Consider the following 23,465-nt stretch of genomic DNA (forward strand, 5'->3'; position numbering starts at 1 on the left):
AGTTGAAGTTGAGATTGCAGGGAAGCCAGTTGGAACCCTCCATGATAGTCTAGATAGGAATTATTTTTACTTTAAAACCTTAGGAAGCCATTGAACATATTTAGGAAAGCCTCAATAGTGCCTGTCACTGCAAAACAATCATCTTATAACCAATGTCAGGAAATGACACTATCCACAAAAAGAATCAATTGCTTCAAAATTAGTTTTGTAGTATCAAACAACTTCAGCTCCCAGTTCAATGCTGGGGAATATTTTAAATGTGTTCATCACAGAAATCACTAGACATAAGCTGGTTGACCTAGTTGCCCAAGAATATCCTTTGATCAAAACTTGGTTAAATCAAAACTGAAATTGTAAATAGGGTCATGGTCAATGGGCAATGCCACATACACCTACTCCTACAGCTATTAAAAAACAAATCAAAAAGGTGAATAACAGGATTAAATCTCTTAATTCTAGCCATTCTCCAGACCTTGGACTCTCCCACCCATAATTTTACATATGCTACTTACTACTGTCATTCATTCATTCATTTATTCTTTTTTTTTTTTCAGCACTGGGGATTGATTGAACCCAAGGGTGCCCTATCTCAGAGTATTATATTCCCAGCCCTTTTTATTTTGAGACAGTATCTCACTAAATTGCCCAGGTTGGCCTTTAACTTGCAATCCACCCAGCTGAGCCTCCCAAGTTGACTACTGTCATTTCTTATAAAGAATGACACACGGGCTGGGGATGTGGCTCAAGCGGTAGCGCGCTCGCCTGGCATGCGTGCGGCCCGGGTTCGATCCTCAGCACCACATACCAACAAAGATGTTGTGTCCGCCGAGAACTAAAAAATAATAAATATTAAAAAAAAAATTCTCTCTCTCTCTCTCTCTCTCTCTCTCTCTCTCTTTCTCTCTCTCTCTCCTCTTTCACTCTCTCTTTAAAAAAAAAAAAAAAAGAATGACACACTGCTTATCTTGTAACTGTTTGGGCTTTTTGCTGGTAGCACACATATTTCTTATCACACTAAAGACAGAAGAGAAAATAGAAATGGCAATAAGAATCCTGGAACTGGCTAGAGTTTTCAGGTTTGCAAAAATGAACCAACATTTTGATCTCCAAAACATTTTTAAACTTTAATATCTTGCTAGAAATTTGTTATCAAACCAAGTGAACTTTAATAGCTGGCTTTAAAAATTAACATTGACATGAAACAAGAATATTGGGCAGGAAATTGGAGCATCCAAAAAACATGGATGAGGACATCTGTGAGATCTAAGTCAATTTAAAAAAATCTTCATTCTAACTCTACAGAGAACCTTAGCGACACACCCAGATACGGAATCTTTCAGGGGAAGCACGTTCACCAGTCACATAAACAATACTAAACACAAAAGAAGACACATGCCTTAATAGAAGCAAACAGCTTCATTTCACCATGTGAATAGTTATTATTTTAAAAAATAAATTCCAATATAATATTTATCAGATATAAGTGTTTGAGTGATTCTCCACCCACATTTTTACCCCCAAAAAATCTAGCTTGGTTACTTCATAAATGTTCAAACTTATTTTCTAACATTTACCATAGAAACTTACTACTTCATTTAAATGCAGTGCATAGTGTATTTCCTTTAAAATTAGTACTTATAAATACCTCTATGACATGATGTTCTAGTCTCAAAAAGTTACAGAATAATGTAGCTCATCATGTCACTGCCATTTCTTAAAAGGTTATCTTACAACTCTACCTTCTGTAGTTCACCTCATTAATAAAGTTGTTCAAAACAATCTAGGGGTTGGAGAAGAGGATTAATTCTATGGTGATCTCAAAACAGTTTTTCCCTGGATACACAAATTTAGGCTAGACTCCCATGAGATAGATAGAACTCTTCCCAGTAAGGCTTTGGTCTAAGGAATACAACATTTCTTCAAGCTGGCTTTTAAAAATATAACTCCCAGAATCTGAGGATAGGAGGTTCAGCTCAGCCTCCCTCCCTATGCCTTGTGCCTCACTCTTCTTCACCCAGTTCTCACTCTGCTTCTGCAGGGTATGCAGCCCAGCCGTCCCTGTCCATTCCAATCCCAGATCAAGTATCCATCCACCCTATTCCAAAACTGCTTTGGTCTCAGGCAGAGAGCAGGCAGAGTCCTTTGTTTAAAACCAGGCTGTAAAAGACAGTGGAATAAATATGACATAACTTTCCTATGTACATATATGAATATACCACAGTGACTGTCACCATGATGTACATCCACAAGACTGGGGTTCCTAATTAGAATAAGATATATTCCGTGCTTACATAATTATATCCACTGTCATGTATAATTAAAAAGAACCAACAAAAAAAAAAAAAAAAAAAACAAGAAACAAGGCTATAAGAAAGCATCCTCTGGGAGAATGGACAGTTCTCAGATAAAGCAGGAGTATGTAGACAGACACCCCAAGGGTGTCTGACACCATCTCTAAGTCTCCACACATAATGGTGAGTTTACCATCAGGGAGCATATTGCTCAGATATCCTCAGTCATTTTCTCATTAAGATCATGTACAAATTATTCAATTGAAAAATATGTTTTCAATTCTATCTTTGGAGATACTTGTGAGACATAATTCTCCTTCTCCTCTTAAGAATCTGGCCATTTCACACAGTCACAATGAAGAAGAATGTCTGGGGCATTTAGGTGTCCCCCACACTCCCAAAAAATATCAGGAATAAAATGTTCTTGTGATAAACCAGGTAGAATTTTATATCCTATTACTAAAGAGCTTCCATTTCCCCTATCAACCCAATACATGGCTTGCAACTTCAATAGCTTTGGCAAAATCACCACTACTGGACAATAACTAACACGAAGTTCCAAGTTAGAAAAATTCATTCCTCCTCCAAAAACCTAAAGGAAACTATCCAAACAATAATAAAGACTAAAATTACAATTTACACCATAGGAGTATTGTCCTTCCTACTTTTTAAACGTTTATTGAACATCTATTATGTTCTACATACGTGTGCTTTTATTGAATATATGAGATAATTTCATCTGTATAAGAACCTCACAATTTCGTGTATTGAAAAACTCTCATCCTCAAAATGATTTAGTTATTTGCCAAAAAATATAAAAGAAGAATTTAAACCTACTTCTGCCTGATGCCAAAACCTACATCGTTTCTTTTACCAGCATTAGTAGCTAGAGTTTATTGAGTACTTACTGTTGCCAAAGTTCTAATTCCCAGTGCTTTACATATATAACTTAGGTAAGACATGTAGAAACTGGTTAGTATTAGCTTCATTCTGCATATATGAAGTAAAAAATGGCTAAATATTTGCCCAAGTTATCAGAGCCATAAACAAGGAAGCTGAGCTAACAACCCAAGCAGTCCAGTTGCACTCACATCAAACTGCGTCCACTGGAGAACTGATTCTGTAAATGGCTGGTTACCTCCTCTTGTACCTTCTTTGTGATCATTCTCATTATTAAGTTCATAGCACTGAAATGTATCTGCATGAGCAACAATGAGTCACAAATTCAAAGGGAAACTGAGTTAAAACTGCAAGTCTTGAAGCTGGGGTTGGGGGTCAGAGGTCGAATGCTCGCCTAGCATGCATCAGGCACTGGGTTCAACCCTCAGCACCACATAAGAATAAAATAAAGGTATTGTGTAGAATACCACCTACAACTAAAAAATAAATATTAAAAAAAATCGCAAGTCTTGTCCTTGCATACATGGAGAACAATCTTGATCTCCAGGATTCTTTTTCATTTCTGTGCAGAGATGTGTGTAGTGTTTGGGGAGGATAAGAGCATGATATTAAATAATATTGATAATTCTTTCCTAAAAATGTTCTTTTTCTTACCTCTCCATTTTAGCATAGTTGCTGCTGAGAGACCTTTAATATACTATACTCTTCCAGTATCTTCCTCCCGCCCATTGCCCCATTAAAAGTCTTACAGATTCAAATGACTACAGTATTACTGGTTCAGATAATGTATGGTCATCCACACCTTATACATTTTATCCAGGGGTCTCTTACCATAAGCATCACTTCAACAGCAACAAACTGGCTATGGGCCATGACCTGTGGGGCCCTGGCAACCATTAACTGTCAACTATAGCTTATGCGTGATGCTAATGACGTTCCTCAAGAAGCCACATTTGCATGACTCCACAGTTTGCTAAATCCCCTTAAATTTTGCTAATAAAAGACTGGCGAGGTGTTTTTTATTATTAATTTGTTTCCCTTTTCATGACTTTCTATACAGGGACAACCACTTACATTCAAGCAACTAGAGCATATCCCTTTCTTGACCACCAAAAACCAAACCAAACACCCCTGTGGTAATTGCTTTATATGCAGACTCTTTTTATGACATTCACAAAGCTGGGAAAGAACTGCACGAGCATTGTACTTTGGGAAAGATGAAGCCAATTTCAGAATTCAGTTTTCAAAGGAAAATGCCATGTTTGTTTCATGTCAGCCTCTGCTTCAGATCAGAACCATGACTGGGGAAAAGCAAACAAAGCTGAGACTGTTGGTCTGGCTGGTTACTTCCAAGCAAAGCAGAGGGCAGATGGAAAGCCTCTCAGCTGGCTGGAGCCCCTCGTCTTGTCTTGTCTACCTCCAGTCTCTGGAAGCAGCTGAGCAAAGCCTCCCTCACTGAATGAGAATTAACACACACACACATTCTCTCTCTCTCTCTCTCTCTCTCTCTCTCTCTCTCTCTCTCTCTCTCTCTCTCTCTCCCCCTCCTTCTCCCTCCCCACTACACACACACACACACACACACACACACACACACACACATACTCCTCCAAATGTTTATAAATAACTTTATTTAAAAATACAGACTGGTTGTCACACAGACAGGTGCTCTGGCTGCCTTAGCAGTTTTAATACACAAGGCTCACTGCCCAGTTTGGCAAAGGTCCCATCTCCTCTCCCCTCTGACTGGTCCTAGAGTGACACAGTATACAGCCTTGGGTGTGTATGTGATCCTTGAACTCAACACAATCTCTCATTAAGTTGGAAAGACTTCTGGAAGACAGCCTGTGGTATGTTGTGGGTTTAGAATCAGGCTTTGGCATTATATGTGTGTGGGTAAAAGAGAAAATCAGCTATGCTATTATATCTGCTTGCAGTCACATTTGCATATGCACATTATTGCCGGCTACCTACATACATGTGGAATTAATGAATGAATGAAAACATGTAGCTACACATACTCACACATACACAAACACAGGGAGAAGTATATAACTATGCCACAAATATAAAAAGCATTTAACTGATTGACAGATTCTGGTAGGGACAGAGAGAGAAAAAAATGCCATAGTATTTTTAAATGAGCATCTTGTCCTGTACACAAATGTCTTACTACAGACTATTTATTTCATTGATTTCTAGTTAAAAAAAAAAAAAATCCGAGCATTGTCTTTGCTAACACAAGCACCAACCCATCACATCTCTTTTGTGTTTCCCTTATTGGGTGGCTGTGTATAAATTCCAGTAATTCTCCTGCTGTATATGTAGGTCATGTGTGAAAAACAAATCTCAACTCAGTGATCAGGGGGCCATATCTTACCATCTATCCCATAACAGTCATCTGCAACACAACTGGGCACTGGCTGTATCCAATCTATTTCTACACTGTACTGTCACTGGTCAAAAATGGCCTTGTTCTGTTATTCCCTCCATTTTCCAACTGAAAGGGGGAAAGAACTGATAAGCCTGAGCTCAATTTGTTCTGGCAATTATTGCAAAGGTCCTACTGTGAGGGAAGCCCTGCCCTTTGGTGCAGAATGACATGCAGCCATCCAGGGTTCAGACAAAAGGAGACCCTGCTTTTCAGCAAGTGTACTCAGCCATGTATAGGCACACTGGCAGAGATGACTTAATGGGAAAAACAGAGACACAAGAACTTGAGGGGGGGAAAAGTAGAATGGAGGATTATCAAGTGACACCAGTGGAGAGGAATAACATCAAGACGTGAACTTGGTGAAATAAAAGAAATAATTTTGGCCACAAGAAAGTAAATCACGGATATAATGTGGAGATGTTTTTGTACTATCCAGCTAAATTATGCTTTTATTATAATAAAGGTTACTATCATGATAGTGAAATGTGAAACTGAAAGTTATGCTTCTCCCCCCACCACCCACTAAGGCACAGCTGCACATTAATTCAACCAAATGAAACTGTTAGGATGAAATACCACCGGGATGCATTCTAAAGTGTAATTCCTTTGAAACAAGTATGTAACTTTATTAAAAAACCAAAGTACCCGTCAAAAGGTGAAAAAAAATACATTATGATGAAAAAGAGGTCATTCCAGAAAAGGCTGAAATAGCACTTCTTTTTGAAATGGCATATGGAGGCTTTTCTAAAACTGAAAAAAAAAAAGTGACTTTTTCTTAATACTTGTCCTTATTCTCTGCTCATGAACAGAAGGAAAATGCTTGTAGATAAAGTCACTTTCAATTCTAGGCCCTAGCACATGTTCCTCTCTGGAGCCAAATGCCCTGTCTTTCCTCCTTTCAATTGTATCTAGTGATAATTCCTCTGCCCATCCTACACTCCCATCTACAAGGAAAATAGTTGATAGGAAGTAATGTCAAAGTCAGGTCTCTGACATACCAGAAATTATTTCTCCCATCCAAAATCACTCATTTTAAAGAACAAGAAATGAAATGAACAGTGGGAGATTAAGTTAATTTTGAAATCTGTTATTAGTTGCTTCTCTTTAGTCATAATGGAAGGGGAAACTATAGATTCAGTAACAATGAACATTTTTTCCATTACAAAGAATGACTTATTCAGTGGGTGAATCATTAGAGAATGATCCCTCTGGCCTCATGGAACTCCAAATGTAGAAGCAAAAAGGAAAAAAGTTTAAGATATAAAATATATTATAAAATTTGGGGAAGAGTGAACTACAATCCCCAATGAAATTACCTCTTATGTCAATTAAGAGAGTGTTTGTTAGAGCATTAACAGCCTTAGGCAAACTCAACAAACCCATTCCTGGCTGCCGGTAATGACAGATTTCTTAGGGAGTATTATTTAATTAACAATAATTTGAAAGAGCAGCTCAGCTAAGAAACTGCATTTACTTACTGGAAACACTAAGCAATGGTAAGTGAAAAAGACATGCAATTTGTTAGCTTTCCCATTATCTTTTGTTGCTGAAATACAGAAGCAGCTGATAGGTATTTGCCACTAGATATTTTCCACTGTCTGAGGCCAATATGTCCAAAGAATTTTAGCTCTTACTGTGCAAGGCTGCTAATAGTCCTCTGCAGTTTGATTCTGTTAAGAAATCCCCCAGGGCCCCAAGTGTTCAGAACCAGCATTCTTTGTCCTTCCCCACTCTGGACAAGGGCAACTGCCAGCTCCCCTTCCTTGTCTACACCACGGTCCCTCCCACCCCCATACATCATTTGCTGCTAATCACCTGACACAAGGGATGCCTTTTGTTCTAGCTGCCTTCCCAAGTCGCTTAGGTTGCATGAGTAACTTGATGGTGGGCTGGGTCTCACCTCCCCAGAAGATGCTGAGACCCAGTAGCACTGGCAGCAGGGGAGGTGAGACTTCTCCCCTCAGAGTTACTGAATTAAATTCCCTACATCCAATGGCCACCTTTCCAGTGGATTATAATTTAAAAACCAATTCCAAACTGGCAAAGGGAGGACCACTTTAAGTTCTCCTGATGTCTAAGGGGAGCTGGCAGCAGGAGGCGAACTCCAGAGCTCAAGTTTAGAGATGAAGCAAAAATAACACATTCCATGGAAAAAGGAAAAAAGTAAGTTTTAAAATTTTTCATCTGCTATGATATATCTTCACAAATTGTTCAAGATTGGTCAGTGAAATGAAGAGGTTGTCAGTTTAGTCCCTGTGGGAGCCACAAAAAGCCATCTGAGAGAGCAATTTAAGATTATTATTGGATAATTGTTAATTGTGGTTTGCTAGTGCCCATTAAAATTCCTGCCAACCGAAAATCTTTATCTTGATTTGTGATAAACTTAGAAATCAACAGTCAATGTTGAACATGGTTATAAAGCAAAACAAATCTCTTTCATGGATTCTGAAAAGACAAATCAGAAATCCTAACCAGTTAAGTCATGCTTATATTTGGGAGTAGATTAGGGTGCAGTTGGAAAGGGCACTAGCTTCCACAATAGATTAAGATTGACTGCAGGAGCAAAAGATATTTCTCTTTGATTCTTCTGAGTCCAAAGTAGCTTTCACTCAAGTGATATCAAAGGGATCTGATTAAACACATCTCCCAGCAGGATTTTATGGTACGGCATACATTATTATGTACAGTACAATCAGATTTATGTAATATGGTATTAGCCAGTGAATATCTTGTTTTGAAACAACTTGTGGAAATAGACTTTTATCTCTCTCTTTAATTCTAATTTGATGCTATTAACCAATTCTATTATTTAAATGGACTACTAAGATTGGAATCAGTTTGATTTATCAGAATGTATTTCCCATTAATAAGGTTTCTGTCTTAGCCTCCTTCTTTAACCTTCATTTACTTTTAATACTTTGCAAAGAAACATTTGCAAAATCTTTCTCCTTAATATGGATTACAGCATGAGGCTTGGTTCCTGTTAAATGGTTCTTAGCCTTAGAGAATAAGAACAAAAATTTGTGGAATTTACATGGGTTTCTCTTAATGATTCTTTACTGTATAGGGAAGATGAAGGGTGTTGATTATAAGAGGAAGAAATAATGAATTAAATTTTGCCTAAGAGTATTTTCTATTCCAAAGAAACTCAAATTACTGACATAGAAAGAAAATATACAGGAATTTTAACTGGCAATGCAGTTCCCACTAGTAACATTTGTTCATCTTTGATGCACTGTTACATGATATTTAAATATCAGAAAGCAGAGAAATGCCACCAGGATCAAAGCAGGGGAAGGTAACTGTAATTTCCCAATAACAACCAGTTTTCCAGCAGCAGAGTTAACAATCCTGTCCTGTCACATGTGCTACCTGAGATCAATCAGCAGGTCATAAAAGAGGGGAAAAGTTTTTTTAACTAATGCTTTACAGCAAGAGTAGAAATAGCGTCTATCATCATCATCAATTAATTACACCTTTAAAAAGTCAGCTAATTATTTCTGCTTGTAAATTCAACATTACTCCTAGGCAAAAATGAGTAAAATAGTATAAATGCTTACTATTATGAAAACATTCTTGATTTCTAGGGTGTGAGAAGACCTAAATGCTCTTTGATTCTATCTCTCACCTTTGGCAGGTCTTCACATCAGTCAGTGGGTCACTTCCTTCCTGTAGTTTCCTGCCACTCTTTGCCTGGACAGGGGCAAGAGGTTTCTTCATCTTCCTGTCTCAATTTATAAGTCTCACTGTCAGGAAACCTATCGTTTAAATCTCTTCTGCTCTGATAAAGATCATATGCCTATTCCTGGTTCCTGAGAGATGCCCATCTCCTGTAAAGATGAATTCTAAAATCCAGATGTCATTGCTGAGCTGTACCTTTCTCTCCCCTGGCTATAAAGCTTCCTTTTCTCAGTCACTTAGGCTTCATCTTTTGAATTCTATGGACTTCTCTGAGCCTGTTCCAAGTTTCAAATCATTTCCCTTTCCAAACAATATTTGGTTGTAGCTCTCAGAAATGGACATGCTATCCAGGATGCCAGTTCCACCTGCTGGTTCTGTAGGATGCAACATTTTTAATACAGCCATGCAAATGCCAAAATTCTCCTTGAAATGAGAACATTACATTGCTAAATTGTTGTCCACTTTTTATGTAATTCTATTCCATTTCATTACATCCTTGCTTGGTGCCTAAATAACTGTGCTAATAAACTCTGATGATTCTAAGGATACAGAGGTGACAGTTGCTGTCCTCGGGGAATTCATAGGCTAATGGGGAAAGTAAACCCCACAACCCCACATATGGGCTATGCTGGCATAAGGGACAGAATGTGATGGTGTGTCACAGAAAATAGGCCTGGGGATTAATAAATGCTCCCTGGAAAGAGACTGCCAAGCAAAGCAGGGCCTGGACAAAGTGTTTGTGTTTGAAGAAAAGCATGAAGGTGTTAAAATATGGGATCTATAAATTTATTTCAGGGACCAAAAAAAAAAAAAAAGAAGGAGGGGAGCAGGAACAGGAGATGAGATGAGAGAACAGTAGGTAGAAGTCAGATCACAGAGATCATTAAATGTTTTGTCAAGGAGTATAGATTTTGATTGGTTAAGAAATGAGTAATCACTAGAGAACTTCTGGAAAATGAGTAGCACAATAAGATAAAATCACTTTGGCAGGCTAAAGGAGAATATATTAGGTAGGGAAACCTATTAGCAGGCTTTTGGAGTGGTCTAGGTATAAAATGTAAAACACCAGAACCATCACCTGCAGCAGGAATGAAGAAGAAAAAGATTTGAGAAAGATGTTCAAAGAAAGCTCAGTAGAATTTGCCAGGTCTAAGTAACCCGACACAGGGGTGCAGGTAGTGGAGTTACAGAGAGACAGAAGGACTCTCTCACTGACTTTGCAGTTCTACTTGGATGGATGTGTGTCAAAGTCTGGGGAAGGGAACAAAAGAACAAAATTAGAAATCTAACTGGAAGGAAGTGATATTCACTATGATCCACTAATCTTCTCTTTGTCCAATGAGTTTCTCATTTCCAGAGACTACCAGATCATCCACTGTCTATTTTATCTTCTAAAACTTCTCCAATGACCCATTTATCTAAAGCCAAGTCACATATTTTCCTATCATTACTTTTACATGTTGCACTTCAGAATAGTTAATGATCATGACTTTAGATATCCTTAAAATTATGAATGGATATTGAACATTTGATGCAGAACTTACTCCTATACTACTACTCCTATACTTACTCCTTACTACTACTTGTTACTGCACTGAAGTTGAAAACAATTTGTTGCTAACAATTCTCCAGTCAGTACTGAAAAGTCAGAACCATATTTCATCTGTCATGCCATACAGTCAAAAGTGCTGTACATAGAGCTAGCATAGAATTTTCTCCTTTATGTACACCCACCTCTTTCACAGCATAAATGGAAATTAGACCAGACTAATAAAACTTGTTTTGTTGTTTAAAGAAAAAAAATCTCACCCACTTCAAAATATAAGAATTTGACTTTTCATCTTTGACAGGAATTAGCTCTTTGCTATTCTGAGATTACAAAAAAAAAATTCAGCATTGAACTCAAGGACCTTGGGTGGCCTAACTGATGTTCCAAGTGTGGCACACTGTATCTTCTAAAGATGATCATAACAGTATCTTGCCTCCTATAAGCTCCCATGGAGACTTACCACACCCCTTTAAGAGGGAGGGTCTCATTTTCTTATCTTGGAAGTGTGTATTTGCTAGTGGCTCATAACCAGCACAATACTGCCGAAGTAAAGGTGAGGTAATTCTATGGTAAGGCAGTAAAAGGTGACACTCCTTCTTTTTTGAAAATAGGAGTGTTCACCTTGGAGCCCTGAGTCCACTGGCCTCCCAGAAGTCACTGTATATAAGGAAGCCCAAATCAGTGTATATGGAAATCAAACATTGAGGTCCTAAATGAGACCATATAGAGCGATAGTGAAGCCCAGCAGCACTAGACTCTAGCAGTCCCAGCGCTGGCCACCATCTGACTGCAAATGCCCAAGGAAGCCCACACCAGAATCACCCAGCCAAAATACATCCAAATTCCCAGCCCCCAGAAACCACGAGAACTAATGACTGCTATTTTAAGCTTCTACATTTTGAGGTGATTTATCTCACAGCAACTGCTAGCCAGAAAATGGGACTCAGAGCCCAAATGATCCAGTACAAGGTCAAGCAATGAAGGCACAGCAGGTCGAGTCCCCTTCCCTCATTGCATGATACTACAGTTTCACCCTTTGATTCAGGTCCTATCCTACTTGGTGACTTTGTGCCAAACTAGGCTGGATTCTGTTGAGGTTCCAATGGCTGAGAAGACTCTGACTTAGAACAGTTTTTACTCATCTTGGTGCCAGTCATTTCCATTCTGTTTAGAAAAACCCCACTTGGGACCAATTTGTCTTGGGTCATTGTAAATCTTTAAAAAAAAAAAAAAACATTCCTTATTAACATGGTAGAACTTCCTAAAGAAGTATAAAAACTGAAGTATATATTAATTATCCTATCAGAGGCTGCCTGGACCAGACTGCGGAGGATGAGGGAAAGGGAGACTTTATAATGTGTTCACAGAGTCCACATTAAGACCGCCTCCCACACTTGCTTGAAAGATGGTTCCGGTTACCCAGCTAGAGAACACTGCTGAAAAACATCAGAGAATAAAAAGACTCCAGAAAAATGAAGACATATAACCAATCCTTGTCCCAGAAATTTTATTACTATGATATAATTAGAGGCAGGTTGCTAACTCTTATCATGTGCACAGTGGTATCAAGGAAAAGAGAATATTACTGAATCTCAGACTTATGAACAAGTCCTTCTACAATTACCTTCCATAACTGTATCAGGATCTGCAAATAATGGTACTTACTAATCTAGGATTAGCTAATTCTAACTTGATGACTCTGTATTAGTTCACTGTGAAGTATTTCTACAGGATAGTCTCCTACTTTATCATAAAACTATGAGGAGCTAAATTCTGTTTTTCTAGTTTGAAGGGTGTGTAGCAACAATTTGTTAAGAAATTGATAATAAATGGTGTTTTGAGAGCAATTTTAAAACTAATTTCAAATCTTCCCTCAAAGACAGAATTGCATAATATCCCTGTGTATCTTAATTTTTGAAATCATCTATTGTTACAAATCTGAACTATTATAATTTCTTGCTATAATAAGAAGGCTATAATAAATATAAATTTAAATTAACTATATGCACAAGTAATTTCTTAGGAGCAATTGCATAGTCATTTTAAAGATATGACACATAATGGGAAATTGCCTTCCAGAAAGTTTTTATCAACCTACACTACCGTATGAAGCATATGAGCAACATATGCTCAGCAACTGGTTAGCTTAGTTATTTTTTTAATGTTTGCCAATTTAATAAGTTAAAATTATATTTTCTTACTTGTAATCCCCCAGCTAATTGTGTAAGTAAACTTATTCATAGACAGTTTATAGATAATTTTATTTACTTTTTTGTGAATTTTTGATTGTCATTCAATCATTTTGAATGAATATTGGAATGATCATCTTTCTTAACACTGAATATAAATAATCTTTAATATGTTGAGAATAATAATCCCTTGTTATCTCATGCCTGCTAATATTTACACATAAAACTGTAACATTTTGAATGTTATATCAAAATTTTCCTTTACTATCTTTGATAATACTTTAGGAAGGGTCCCCAACCTGATAAAAAAATCATATTAACCTACATCTTCTCTTAGTAGTTTTACTTTCTTTTTCCATGTGTTTTAATAACCTGCATGTTTTCCTTTTCCCATTTCACTATTCAATGCCAAATATGTAATACAAATCAAGATGGAGCTTAATTAAAGTAAAAAACATAGCAAAGTATTTTAATCAGATTTTTAGTTGTTGTGACCAGAACAACTTTAGAGGAGGAAAAGTTTATTTGAGGGCTCAGGTTTCAGAGGTCTCAGTCCATAGACAGTGGGCTCCATACCTCAGGGCTGGAGGTGAGGATGAACATCATGGCAGAAGAGTGTGGTGGAGGGTAGCAGCTCACATGACGATCAAGAAGCAGAGAAAGACTCTCCACTCTCCAGATACAATATATGTATACCAAAAACAGGCCCCCAATGACCCATTTCCCCCAGTCACATACTCAGTTACCATTCAGTTAATCCCATCAGGGAATTACTTCACTGATTGGGTTAAGGCTCTCACAACCCAATCATTTGTCTTCTAAATTTTCTTGCATTATCTCACATATGAGTTTGTGGTGGACATTTAATATCTAAACCATAACACAAATGAAAGAGAACTAAGATAAGAGAGCCTACCCATTTCATAGTAGATCTTGAAAACTTCTAGAGTTTAGAAGAGTACAGTTCTAGAAACTGCTGTACTAAAATATACCCACTTTCTCACTTGTGTGAAACCACAATCAAAAGACATGCCATAAATAAAATAACTACAAGTTTTGAAAAAAAAAGAAGCACTAATATGTAAGTGTATTCATTGATATACAGTTCCTTTTGATCACAGAAACACTTAAAGAAAAGTACTAAAATAAAATATATTCACGAGATCTGTTTGGAGGGTTTCTTTTCTATTCAGTCCTTCAGTATTCATTTTGCTTATTTTAATGTGTGTTTTTTTTAATTTTTGAACAACTGTTATTTTATTAAAAGTAAAATATGTCACTGGTTAAAAAAAAAAAAAAAAAACCCAAGAGGGCACTGACAATTCCCTGCCCTACCACCAAAGTCCAATCCCCAAAAGTAAACTTCAGGTTGTTTCTTCACTTTGGCAATTTATTCCTATGTAGTATGCTTATACAGAGAGATAATAACTAAAATATTCGCTCCTAATATTAGTAGTTGACATCCCAGTTGAGTAGTTTAAGATTTAGTTCCATTTACTTACTGGGGTCCACACATGCTAGGCAAGTGCTCTATACAGCTGACCCACATCCCCAACCCCAATTTAGTTCTCTGTAAACGTTTCTATCCATTATCCCTTCCCTCACCTCAACATACTTGTATGTAAATATTAATTGAAAAACGTTATACTCCATGTATGTATAATATGGCAAAATACACTCTCCTATCATGTATATCTAAACAGACATTTCAAAAATCAAAAAATACTGGTAATTAGAAATACAGATTTCTTCACAAATTTACTGTACATTTTTCATCTTTAAAGCTTAGAATAAAAGTATGCCAGGTGGGGGCTGATGTAGCTCAGTGGCACAGCACTCGTCTCACAAGTGGGAGGCACTGGGTTCAATCCTAAGCACCACATACAAATGAAATAAAGGTACTGTGTCCTAAAACTAAAAAAAATTTTTTTAAAAAAGTATGCCAGGTACTCTGTGAAGACTATTTAAAAGCAAATTTATTAAAGTATTTCAGGATTGCTCTAATAATAATAATAATAATAATAATAATTTACCTTATTATGTATGCCTTGTTTTCTATGGGGCGAAGTAATATATTAAGATGAGAGAGTCAAACATCCCCTGAGTTGAAGCTGAAGATAAATTTTACCTGGCACAGGTGCTGTGCCTGGTCAGCAAGGGTAGAGTCAGTGCAGTGGCTCCCTAAGAGGAGAGGTTTTTCTCTGAGAGAGCAGCTCACATTTTTTATGCCCAAAGCCACTTTGAAATCTTGGACTCAGAAGGAAAGTTCTTGCCTCTTTAAACAATCAGGCATAGAATAATGACTGTTTTATCTCTAATTCTACATCCATATTTATCACTCTGGTTCTAACTAGTGGTTCCTCCCAACTTCCTGCCATAACCCAAGCACGAAAGTTTATGTCATGGTTATTTCATCTTTTCTCACCCCCCTCCCTTCATGTCTGGTCAGTTGGCAAACAATGGTGACTGTACTTCCTCCAGGTTTCAGACATGCACCAATCTCCCCTCCTCTAGACAACCAAATATGTTACAAGCACTTCATTCCAATATCCAAAGCTCCTAGCCAGTGGTTTTTGCCCTTATTTCCTGTCTCATATCTCATTACCTCTCCTGAATAGACCATATTATCTAAACAAACTGAATTATTATTCTTCCAGATAGGCCCTTGATGTTCGGTATCCGTACTTTGGGTCTGCAGTTTTTTTCACCTCGATTGGCCCTCCTCTCTTATCTTTCAAGGACTGGTTTGTAAGCTACCTTAAACCTTTTACACCCACACAGAAATCACATCTCTTTCTTCTGACCTGGACTGGCATCTTGTGTTAGGGGTCTGGTGGCCCTTATCACAAATAGATCTGTACTACAATCCGTTATGTGCTAAGCACATACTGTGGAGTCACTTCTGGGGAAGAATTCTAGTTCATCCTCTTACCAGGTAGGGAGCATTTACTAATTATCCATGGCACAAACACATCACCACCAAACTCAAGGAAATAGGAAGAAAAATGCAAATTGTGTCTCCTGAAGAGGTGACCCTGGCACACCACTGTTGGTCTCTTTGTTGCCGCAGTCTGGCTGCAACAAGATAACCGGGGGGGTGACAAGCAACTTGTGTACATTGATACAGCAGGAGTGGGAGCCGTTTATTGTAGGACAGGAGGGGTATATATACATTCCACACAGCTTATCTTAATTAACATAAACTAGATACAGCAGTCAACCAATCAGGAATCTCCACATTTAATGGCTCGCTGGCGTTACTTCACAAACCACTCCCTCTGGCAAAATGCCAGGCGCCATCCAGACTTGTTTACAGACCTTAACATTTCTCTGGCAAAATGCCAGGCGCCATCCTGACTTGTTTACAGACTCTAACACTTTGTAAAATGGGAAAATAGAACCTTTTATGGAATTCTTATAAATATTAAAATATAAATTAAATATAAATTACTCAACACAGCCTGGCATAGAATAAATACTCCAGGCCATTACTTCTGCTGCTATTGCTTGTGCTACGACTGCTACTACAATACTATCATCATTGATAGTAATGCTGCAACACTTAGCCTATTCCTACTACTATTTTTATCACTACTATTCATGGTAATATCTCCCCTGATACTGTAATCTCCTTGAAGGAGAGAAAGGTAACTAATATTTATCTACTATTTTTCAGGACAAAACTAAGTGTCTGTCAAACACTGTGCTAGGTGTTTCATGTTTATTTTCTCACTTAATTCTCACAATCACCCTATGGAATAGAGTCTATAATCATCTATAGTTTGTAAATGACAAACTAACACTGGAGGAGTTTGTTACTTGCTCAAGATTGCACAGAGAGTAAGTGGTATGGCTGAAATGCAAACTCAAGCCATTCTTTGATTAAATGTATTTGATACTAAAAATCTTAATTTTAGATAGCAAACTTATCTGTTCTCCAAATTCTACTTCCTATGGGTGAATGTTTGTGGTCCAGGAAAGACTACAGAATTGCCCTACCTTCCTGAAGTTTTATACAAAGGCAAAGTAATAAAGAGAAAACACTGAGTAGCGATTATTTGCAACTTCTTATCAAAGAAGAACATTAGCCAAAGGATTACGTTTCAAATACATGCTTTTTTAATGAACAAGCACAAATTTAATGCAATTATAAATGCCTCATAAGATGAGACATTAGTGACCATGTGGGACAATTCTCAAAAATCAAAATTGATCATTCTTGTCTGACTGCAGTCAAAGAAATTGTCCATGGACTGGACTGTACTTTCATAAGCTTGATTAAAAGTGAAAACTAGAGGAATGGTAAAGTAGGTCAAAAACTTTCTGACTCCTTGAGGATTAAAACATTTACTAGATACTAAGTATGTGTGAAAGGATCAGTAAGAATCTATTTGCCAGTCTTGGAGGCTAAGGAAGGAAAGACAGGGTACCCTCAAGTGGAAAAAGTGATTAAAATGAGAATGAAGAGCAGAGAGAAATTAAGCATGAACTTGAGCAGAGGATTTCTAAAGTGGGGATGCCTTTACTCATGACCCAAGCAAGGGAATTTATAGCTAGCAGGTCAACATGCACACAGAAGACACAAAGCAGGTCTCATGATGGAACCAATCGGGTTTTTCAAAGCCAGCTCTTAATTGTATAATTCAAGCTTTCTACTCCTTTTGTGTTTGTTTGTTCTATTCCTCTCATCCGTATATGCACACAAGCACACTTATATCCCTATCCTTCCATAAAACTAGATATTGCTCCGCAACTTCAATTAAGCCACCTTGAACCTTTTTCCCACCCCAGGAACCCCACAGTTCCATTTATAAGACAGCACTCCCTCCCATAAATTAGTTTGGTTTTGGGAAAGAAAGGGAGGGCAAAGAGGAGTCAGAACAGGAAAGAAAACTGACAATAGTTTGAGTGAGTACTATGAAAGCTGAATCTCTAGGCTCAGTATTTTCAGTTTTTGAGGAACTTGGAGAAGAAAGAAAAGAATTAAGTAGCCAAATTTGAATAAGCAAGACTTTTGACCACCTGTTCCAAGAAATCACCATAGAAATTAAGTATTCTTCATTTTTTCTTTGTTCATTGTTAAGTAACATCGTAATTCCTCAGTTCTATATACACCATCAATTAATTAACAATTTCTGAGTGGTGAAGGAATAAAATATGGGTACATTAAATATATATACACTTATTTTAAAACACACCCCATTTCAGAAGTGTTAAGTTGGGAAAAGGGGATGCTGTGAGCCAGGTGAGGCCTGTGTTGGGAAATGGAGGTGAGACCACAACTCAAAATACAGGAAATCTAGTAGGTGGGTAACTCTTCTGGCTCTACTGAAATTTGACTGCCTTCACAGATAAGTGGCTTTGGGAAGGCTGATGAGTTGATGGTCACAATGAGGGATGGAGCTTGTCCTCATCTAATGACTGTCCCCTAGAAAGAAATGGAGATGGATAGGACCACTGTAGTAAACGAAATGACTTCTGGTCAAAGAACAGCTCACCTTTCAACATACAAAATCATATTATACACCTTCCCCAAACAGATCCCTGATGGCAGATCTGGGTCATTGACACAGATATATGTAAACAAAACCAGTGATTTCAAAGTTTGGTTACCGAGGCACTGAAAATATATTTTATGAAATTCCACAATGAAGATATTGTTGTTCATGAGCCACAAATATTATCTATCATTACATGAACTTTCATTCCCATCTAGACTGTGACACCTATGTCATTCTCTGGGAGTCTGTAATCTATGTTGAAAGATTTTTGACTCCTAAGTAAAATGAACATGCTCATATTTCTCAAGAAAAATCCTTGATTGTGAGGCAGAATAACATTGTGACATAGAGTTTTTTGTATTCTGATTTGATGTTGATGTACCTTATGGTACACTGACATGTTTCATTGTAATATCTAACATTTCCATAAAGTCTCTTTTTTTCTTTTAAGTGTACTTTTGAGGCTCTTTCTATAAGTAAAGGTGATAGCTTAAGAAGTTTAGCTGCCTAAAACCATGACACCACTATCTACATTTCCCTTAGTGAAGGTATTAGGCCATATCAGAACATTAAACACCCCACCTTCACATGAGGAGTAGCTAACAGTTGCTGGCTGCTTCTACAGAGATATCACTAGAGCTTTTCTAGGTAATACTTCCACTAAACATTGAAAAGCTCAGGAAAACTAGAATAATGAGGAAATAAATCAGAGGAAGACCATAAAAACCCAGTTCATTTCAAGAAGAAAGCAGTAACCATCTCTCCCCACTACGTTTTAAATATCACAATGAATTTAAGTAACAAAATAAACAATTTACTGAGAGCACACTTTATATGCAACTTTAATTTCTTCCAACTGTGTTCATTACCAAGCTGTTCACTTTCTTAAGGAAGGGTGTGTTTGGGGGGGGGGGGTCTTTTAAAAGACTCATTTAACACAAAAGTCAATTTCCACTAATGTATTCTTCATGTGGCATATGTAGTCTTCCTATACCAATCTATATATACAAATATTCATAGATCAGTATCTTCCTTTATAAGAACAACAATTACCCCCAAAACACATAATCTATTCATATCCATACAAAAAAACATGAATATGAGAACCATATCATTTATAATACCTGCAAACTGGTTAATATTTCTGATAGAACTAATTTTTCCCTTCATTTGTATAAAAGCAGCTTGAATGGTGATAAAAATAAGTAATTACTGTATAACTAAATATTTACTTTCTAAAAAAGTGTGCAAGGAGTGTTTTTCATGCATTTCACCCTCAGGAAGCAGAAATAATATCCTTTCTATCAAATGTCTCCATTAAGTTCTTTAACATAGAAAGAGTTAACAGGCAATTCCCCTTCTCCCTCCCATTCCCTCCCACCTCTCTTCCCTATTTAGTGGTAATCCTCTTCTCATGCTCTTCCTCCCTACTCTATTTTGAGTCACCTCCCTTATATCAGAGAAGACATTCGGCATTTGTTTTTTAGGGATTGGCTAACTTCACTTAGCATAATCTGCTCTAATGCCATCCATTTCCCTGCAAATGCCATGATCTTGTTATACAAAATACATGTATGACGATGTGAGGGGGAAGAAAAAAAAGAGAGAGAAATGTGTCACAGTAGATTGGGTAGATAGAGGTGATGGGAGAGGAGGTAAGGGGAGGGGGGGATAGGAAGGGCAGCAGAATAAAATAGACACTAGTATTGCTGTATGTATAAAGGTGGCCGTATAACCAATGTGATCCTGCAACCTGTACACGTGGAAAAATGAGAATTCATACCCCATTTGAATCAAATGTATAATATGTCAATATCATTGTATTGTCATGAGCAACTAATAAAAGAAAGAAAGAAAGAAAGAGTTAACAGGCAGCAGTCTTTGTTACTGAATCTGAGAAGTTCAGGGACCATGGGGTCTCACAGGATCACCAAGGGCTCTGCAGGCCTTTTGGACCCCAAAGCCACTTTTGTATGTGTTCTGTGAAAGGGAAGAAAATAAGAACTTTGCACTAGTTTGTAGGAGGCCCAAGTGAGCAAAAGAGGAAGATGAAAGCTGAGGCAACTGAACTGCCTACAAAATATTCATCACAAAGTTTCCAATGAATACTTTTTTTTCCTTGAGCTCCTCAGATCACACCTACAGGTAAACTCAGGGGGGTTTAATTAGTAAGAATGTATGCCCAGTTTGTAAGAAATGGGGAAACATAAAGGGCACTACTTTACATCTCCCAAAATTCATTCTGTCCATGAAATTTAGCCAGTGGAAACAGAATACGGAACACTTACACACCCACACACAATGCACACTTACATCCAAAGCAAGCTGCTAAAACTGGTCAAAGAAAATAAGTGATATGAGTGCTTAGGCACTCTTACACAGAAATAAAATAACATATTGTACAAAATGAGTATAAGATATTTTAAAATAGTATATTTATAAGATATATTTAAATAGTGAATATGAGAAAGCAAAAACCAGTTCTGATGACGACAGGTGGAAGATGAGAAATGAATTAGAATCAATGCATTCATTTTAAGTCTCTTTCAGAAAAGGAAAATTATTTAGTTGCATAGATCTGAAGTCCCCCAAGTATACATATTTGTTCTAATACATGACAGCAGTTCTTCAAATTAACAGTGAAAATATTTAGCTCATGAAAACATTTTGGTTGTTTTGACAGTATGGCTTGAGTGTTATGCCACCTCATTAAACCCAACCAAGCAAGGAAAGAAAAGGTTGATGAAGTCATAGCCCAGGAGTGAGGTCACCAGCTAAACCCAACTTCATAGCAACAAAAGAAGTCTGACTGATGAAAGGTCTCCCCTGGGTAGAAGTAACATCCTTTTGCCTAAATGAGTCTTTCAGGTTAGGAAAGGGAATTTGTTGGACAGACTCTTAGCTCACTCACGGTGGCATGTTACTAATAGCACTTTGAAGTCTGTTGGGAAGGATATAATGATTAACTGACCACTCAATGTCCTACAAAGGTCACATTAGCAGCCCCTATCAGTGCTTCAAAGCTGAAGCACTAGAGTGTGAATCTTGAATGCTCATGAGCTCAGAGAATGACTAAAGTCAGAAGTGATCCATGACTGCTTAGAAATGAAGCCTGAGACTCCTAGCATTATCAATAACAGAGATAGGCACAAGATAACAGGGCGGGGGTGGGGGGGGTGATTTCACTGTTTTTTTAATAAGCCAAGAAAAGCAATTGAAATAGAGTTATTAACTAAATTTTGGAAGTGAACACTGTTTTTAAGGATTCAGAAGACTAGCTGAGTACAAATATTTCAAAGAAAGTACTTTTAATTTTCAAACCAATCAATAATACAGTATACCCTCCAGTTAAGTTGTCCTGAGAAGAAAGTTATTCACTAGTTTTATTTCCACTGAATCCGTATCCAAAGGGTTGGGACGGATTACAACAAAAGATGTTGTCTTCTTTGTACCAAAATATTATATCTGACTAAAGCATTTCTAGTCGACTCTTTAATTCATTGAGTAGAAAACTGAATATTTACTGACTTTTCTTGAAAGCCTGAAACCAGCCCAATAGGAAAAGAATTTGACATCATCACACTGTGTTTCCTTAATTTGACAGGAAGTTAACTTCAAGCAGACTGACTTGAATCAGGATCTCATTTGGGAAGCATCCGTATCCAATAAACTTTTTAATTTGGAAAATACTCGAGTACCAGTGGCTTATCGTCCTATACTTTTCTTTCCAAAATCCTGCAATCCCATGTGGACTTCTGGTAGAATGAGCAATGCAAAGAGCTGGCTTGGACTTGGCATGTCCTTATACTTCTGGGGATTGATGGACCTTACAACCACCGTTCTCTCAGGCAACTCAACACCACAAGGTGAATTAGAAACACTCCTGTCAGACAAGCCACAGTCACATCAGCGAACCAAGAGGAGCTGGGTTTGGAACCAGTTTTTCGTTCTGGAAGAGTACACTGGGACTGACCCTTTGTATGTTGGCAAGGTAAGATGTACCCAGCAGAAAGATAAATTATCAGCATATCTGATGTAACAACTGCATATAAATATAAACTGAGTATAAAGGCTCGTCTAGGCCCAACTAGTGGCATGTTACTTGACCCCTAGCAGGTCAAGTATAAAATATAGCTTCTGCTCTGTCAGACACCAGTTAAAAAGGAAAGATTTTTCTCCTTGTCCATCCCTATGTTCAGAGTGACAGAAACTAAAATGGGGGTTTTGAAGGAAATGCCTTAGACCCTTCCAAGAGCCAGTCCCAACAGGGGCAACTGCAGCCCCCTGGGAATGACAGGATGGGAAGAGAGAAAGGGAAACATGAAGGGGAGAGCAGAGGTTTTATGCTTTGTTTTTTTGTTTTGTTTTGGATTTTTTTTTTCAAAGCATGTCCACAGGTATAGCCTAAGGCCCAAATTCAATGGGAAAAAAAAAGAAGAAGAATAAAACATTCTTCATTCTTCATTTCAGGATATCCTAGCATGTGCTTTAGGACAGATGGAGACAATCAATGAATATATTTATAAACTTTATGCTTGAATTCCCTTGATTTATCTATCATCATTTCATTTTTAATCCTGGCTCTCTACTGTGTTTACTTTATTTGGATGTTAATCAAAGACCATTTTGTGAAAGCAACCAAGTGAGAGAGAATGGGAGACAAGGAATTAATTAGAAAATAAATAATTCATTCAAATGGTAACTTTAAAACACTTGTTTATCCCCAAAGCTAAAAGCATGAGTTTCAGACTCAAACACCTGTGGTTCAAAGCCTGGGTTCACTAGGTACTTTCAGAAAGACTTTGGAGGTCACCAAGCCCTGTCAGCCCTGCCTCCTCAGCTGTCCAATGAGGAGAACAAAAGAATTGAAGAGTTGCTACTTCTCAGGAGTTGTCTGCCTGAGATCTTCTCCACTCCCAC

At 37.5% G+C, this 23,465-nt stretch overlaps 1 protein-coding gene across 2 annotated transcripts in view; it reads left to right on the forward strand.

Moving 5' to 3' along the window:
• The window catches only part of CDH20 (cadherin 20), a 216,128-nt gene that overhangs the window by 135,783 nt on the left and 56,880 nt on the right, over window positions 1–23,465 (forward strand). For both annotated transcript variants that reach the window (XM_081263448.1, XM_081263449.1), the window contains exon 2: window positions 22,150–22,536. In XM_081263448.1, the coding sequence (XP_081119574.1) occupies window positions 22,291–22,536 (246 nt within the window). In that variant the 5' untranslated portion in view covers window positions 22,150–22,290. The remainder of the gene's footprint in view (window positions 1–22,149; window positions 22,537–23,465) is intronic.

Source organism: Spermophilus citellus (genome assembly GCF_964194105.1).
Source record: "Spermophilus citellus genome assembly, chromosome: 12".
Classification (NCBI taxonomy): Eukaryota; Metazoa; Chordata; class Mammalia; order Rodentia; family Sciuridae; genus Spermophilus; species Spermophilus citellus.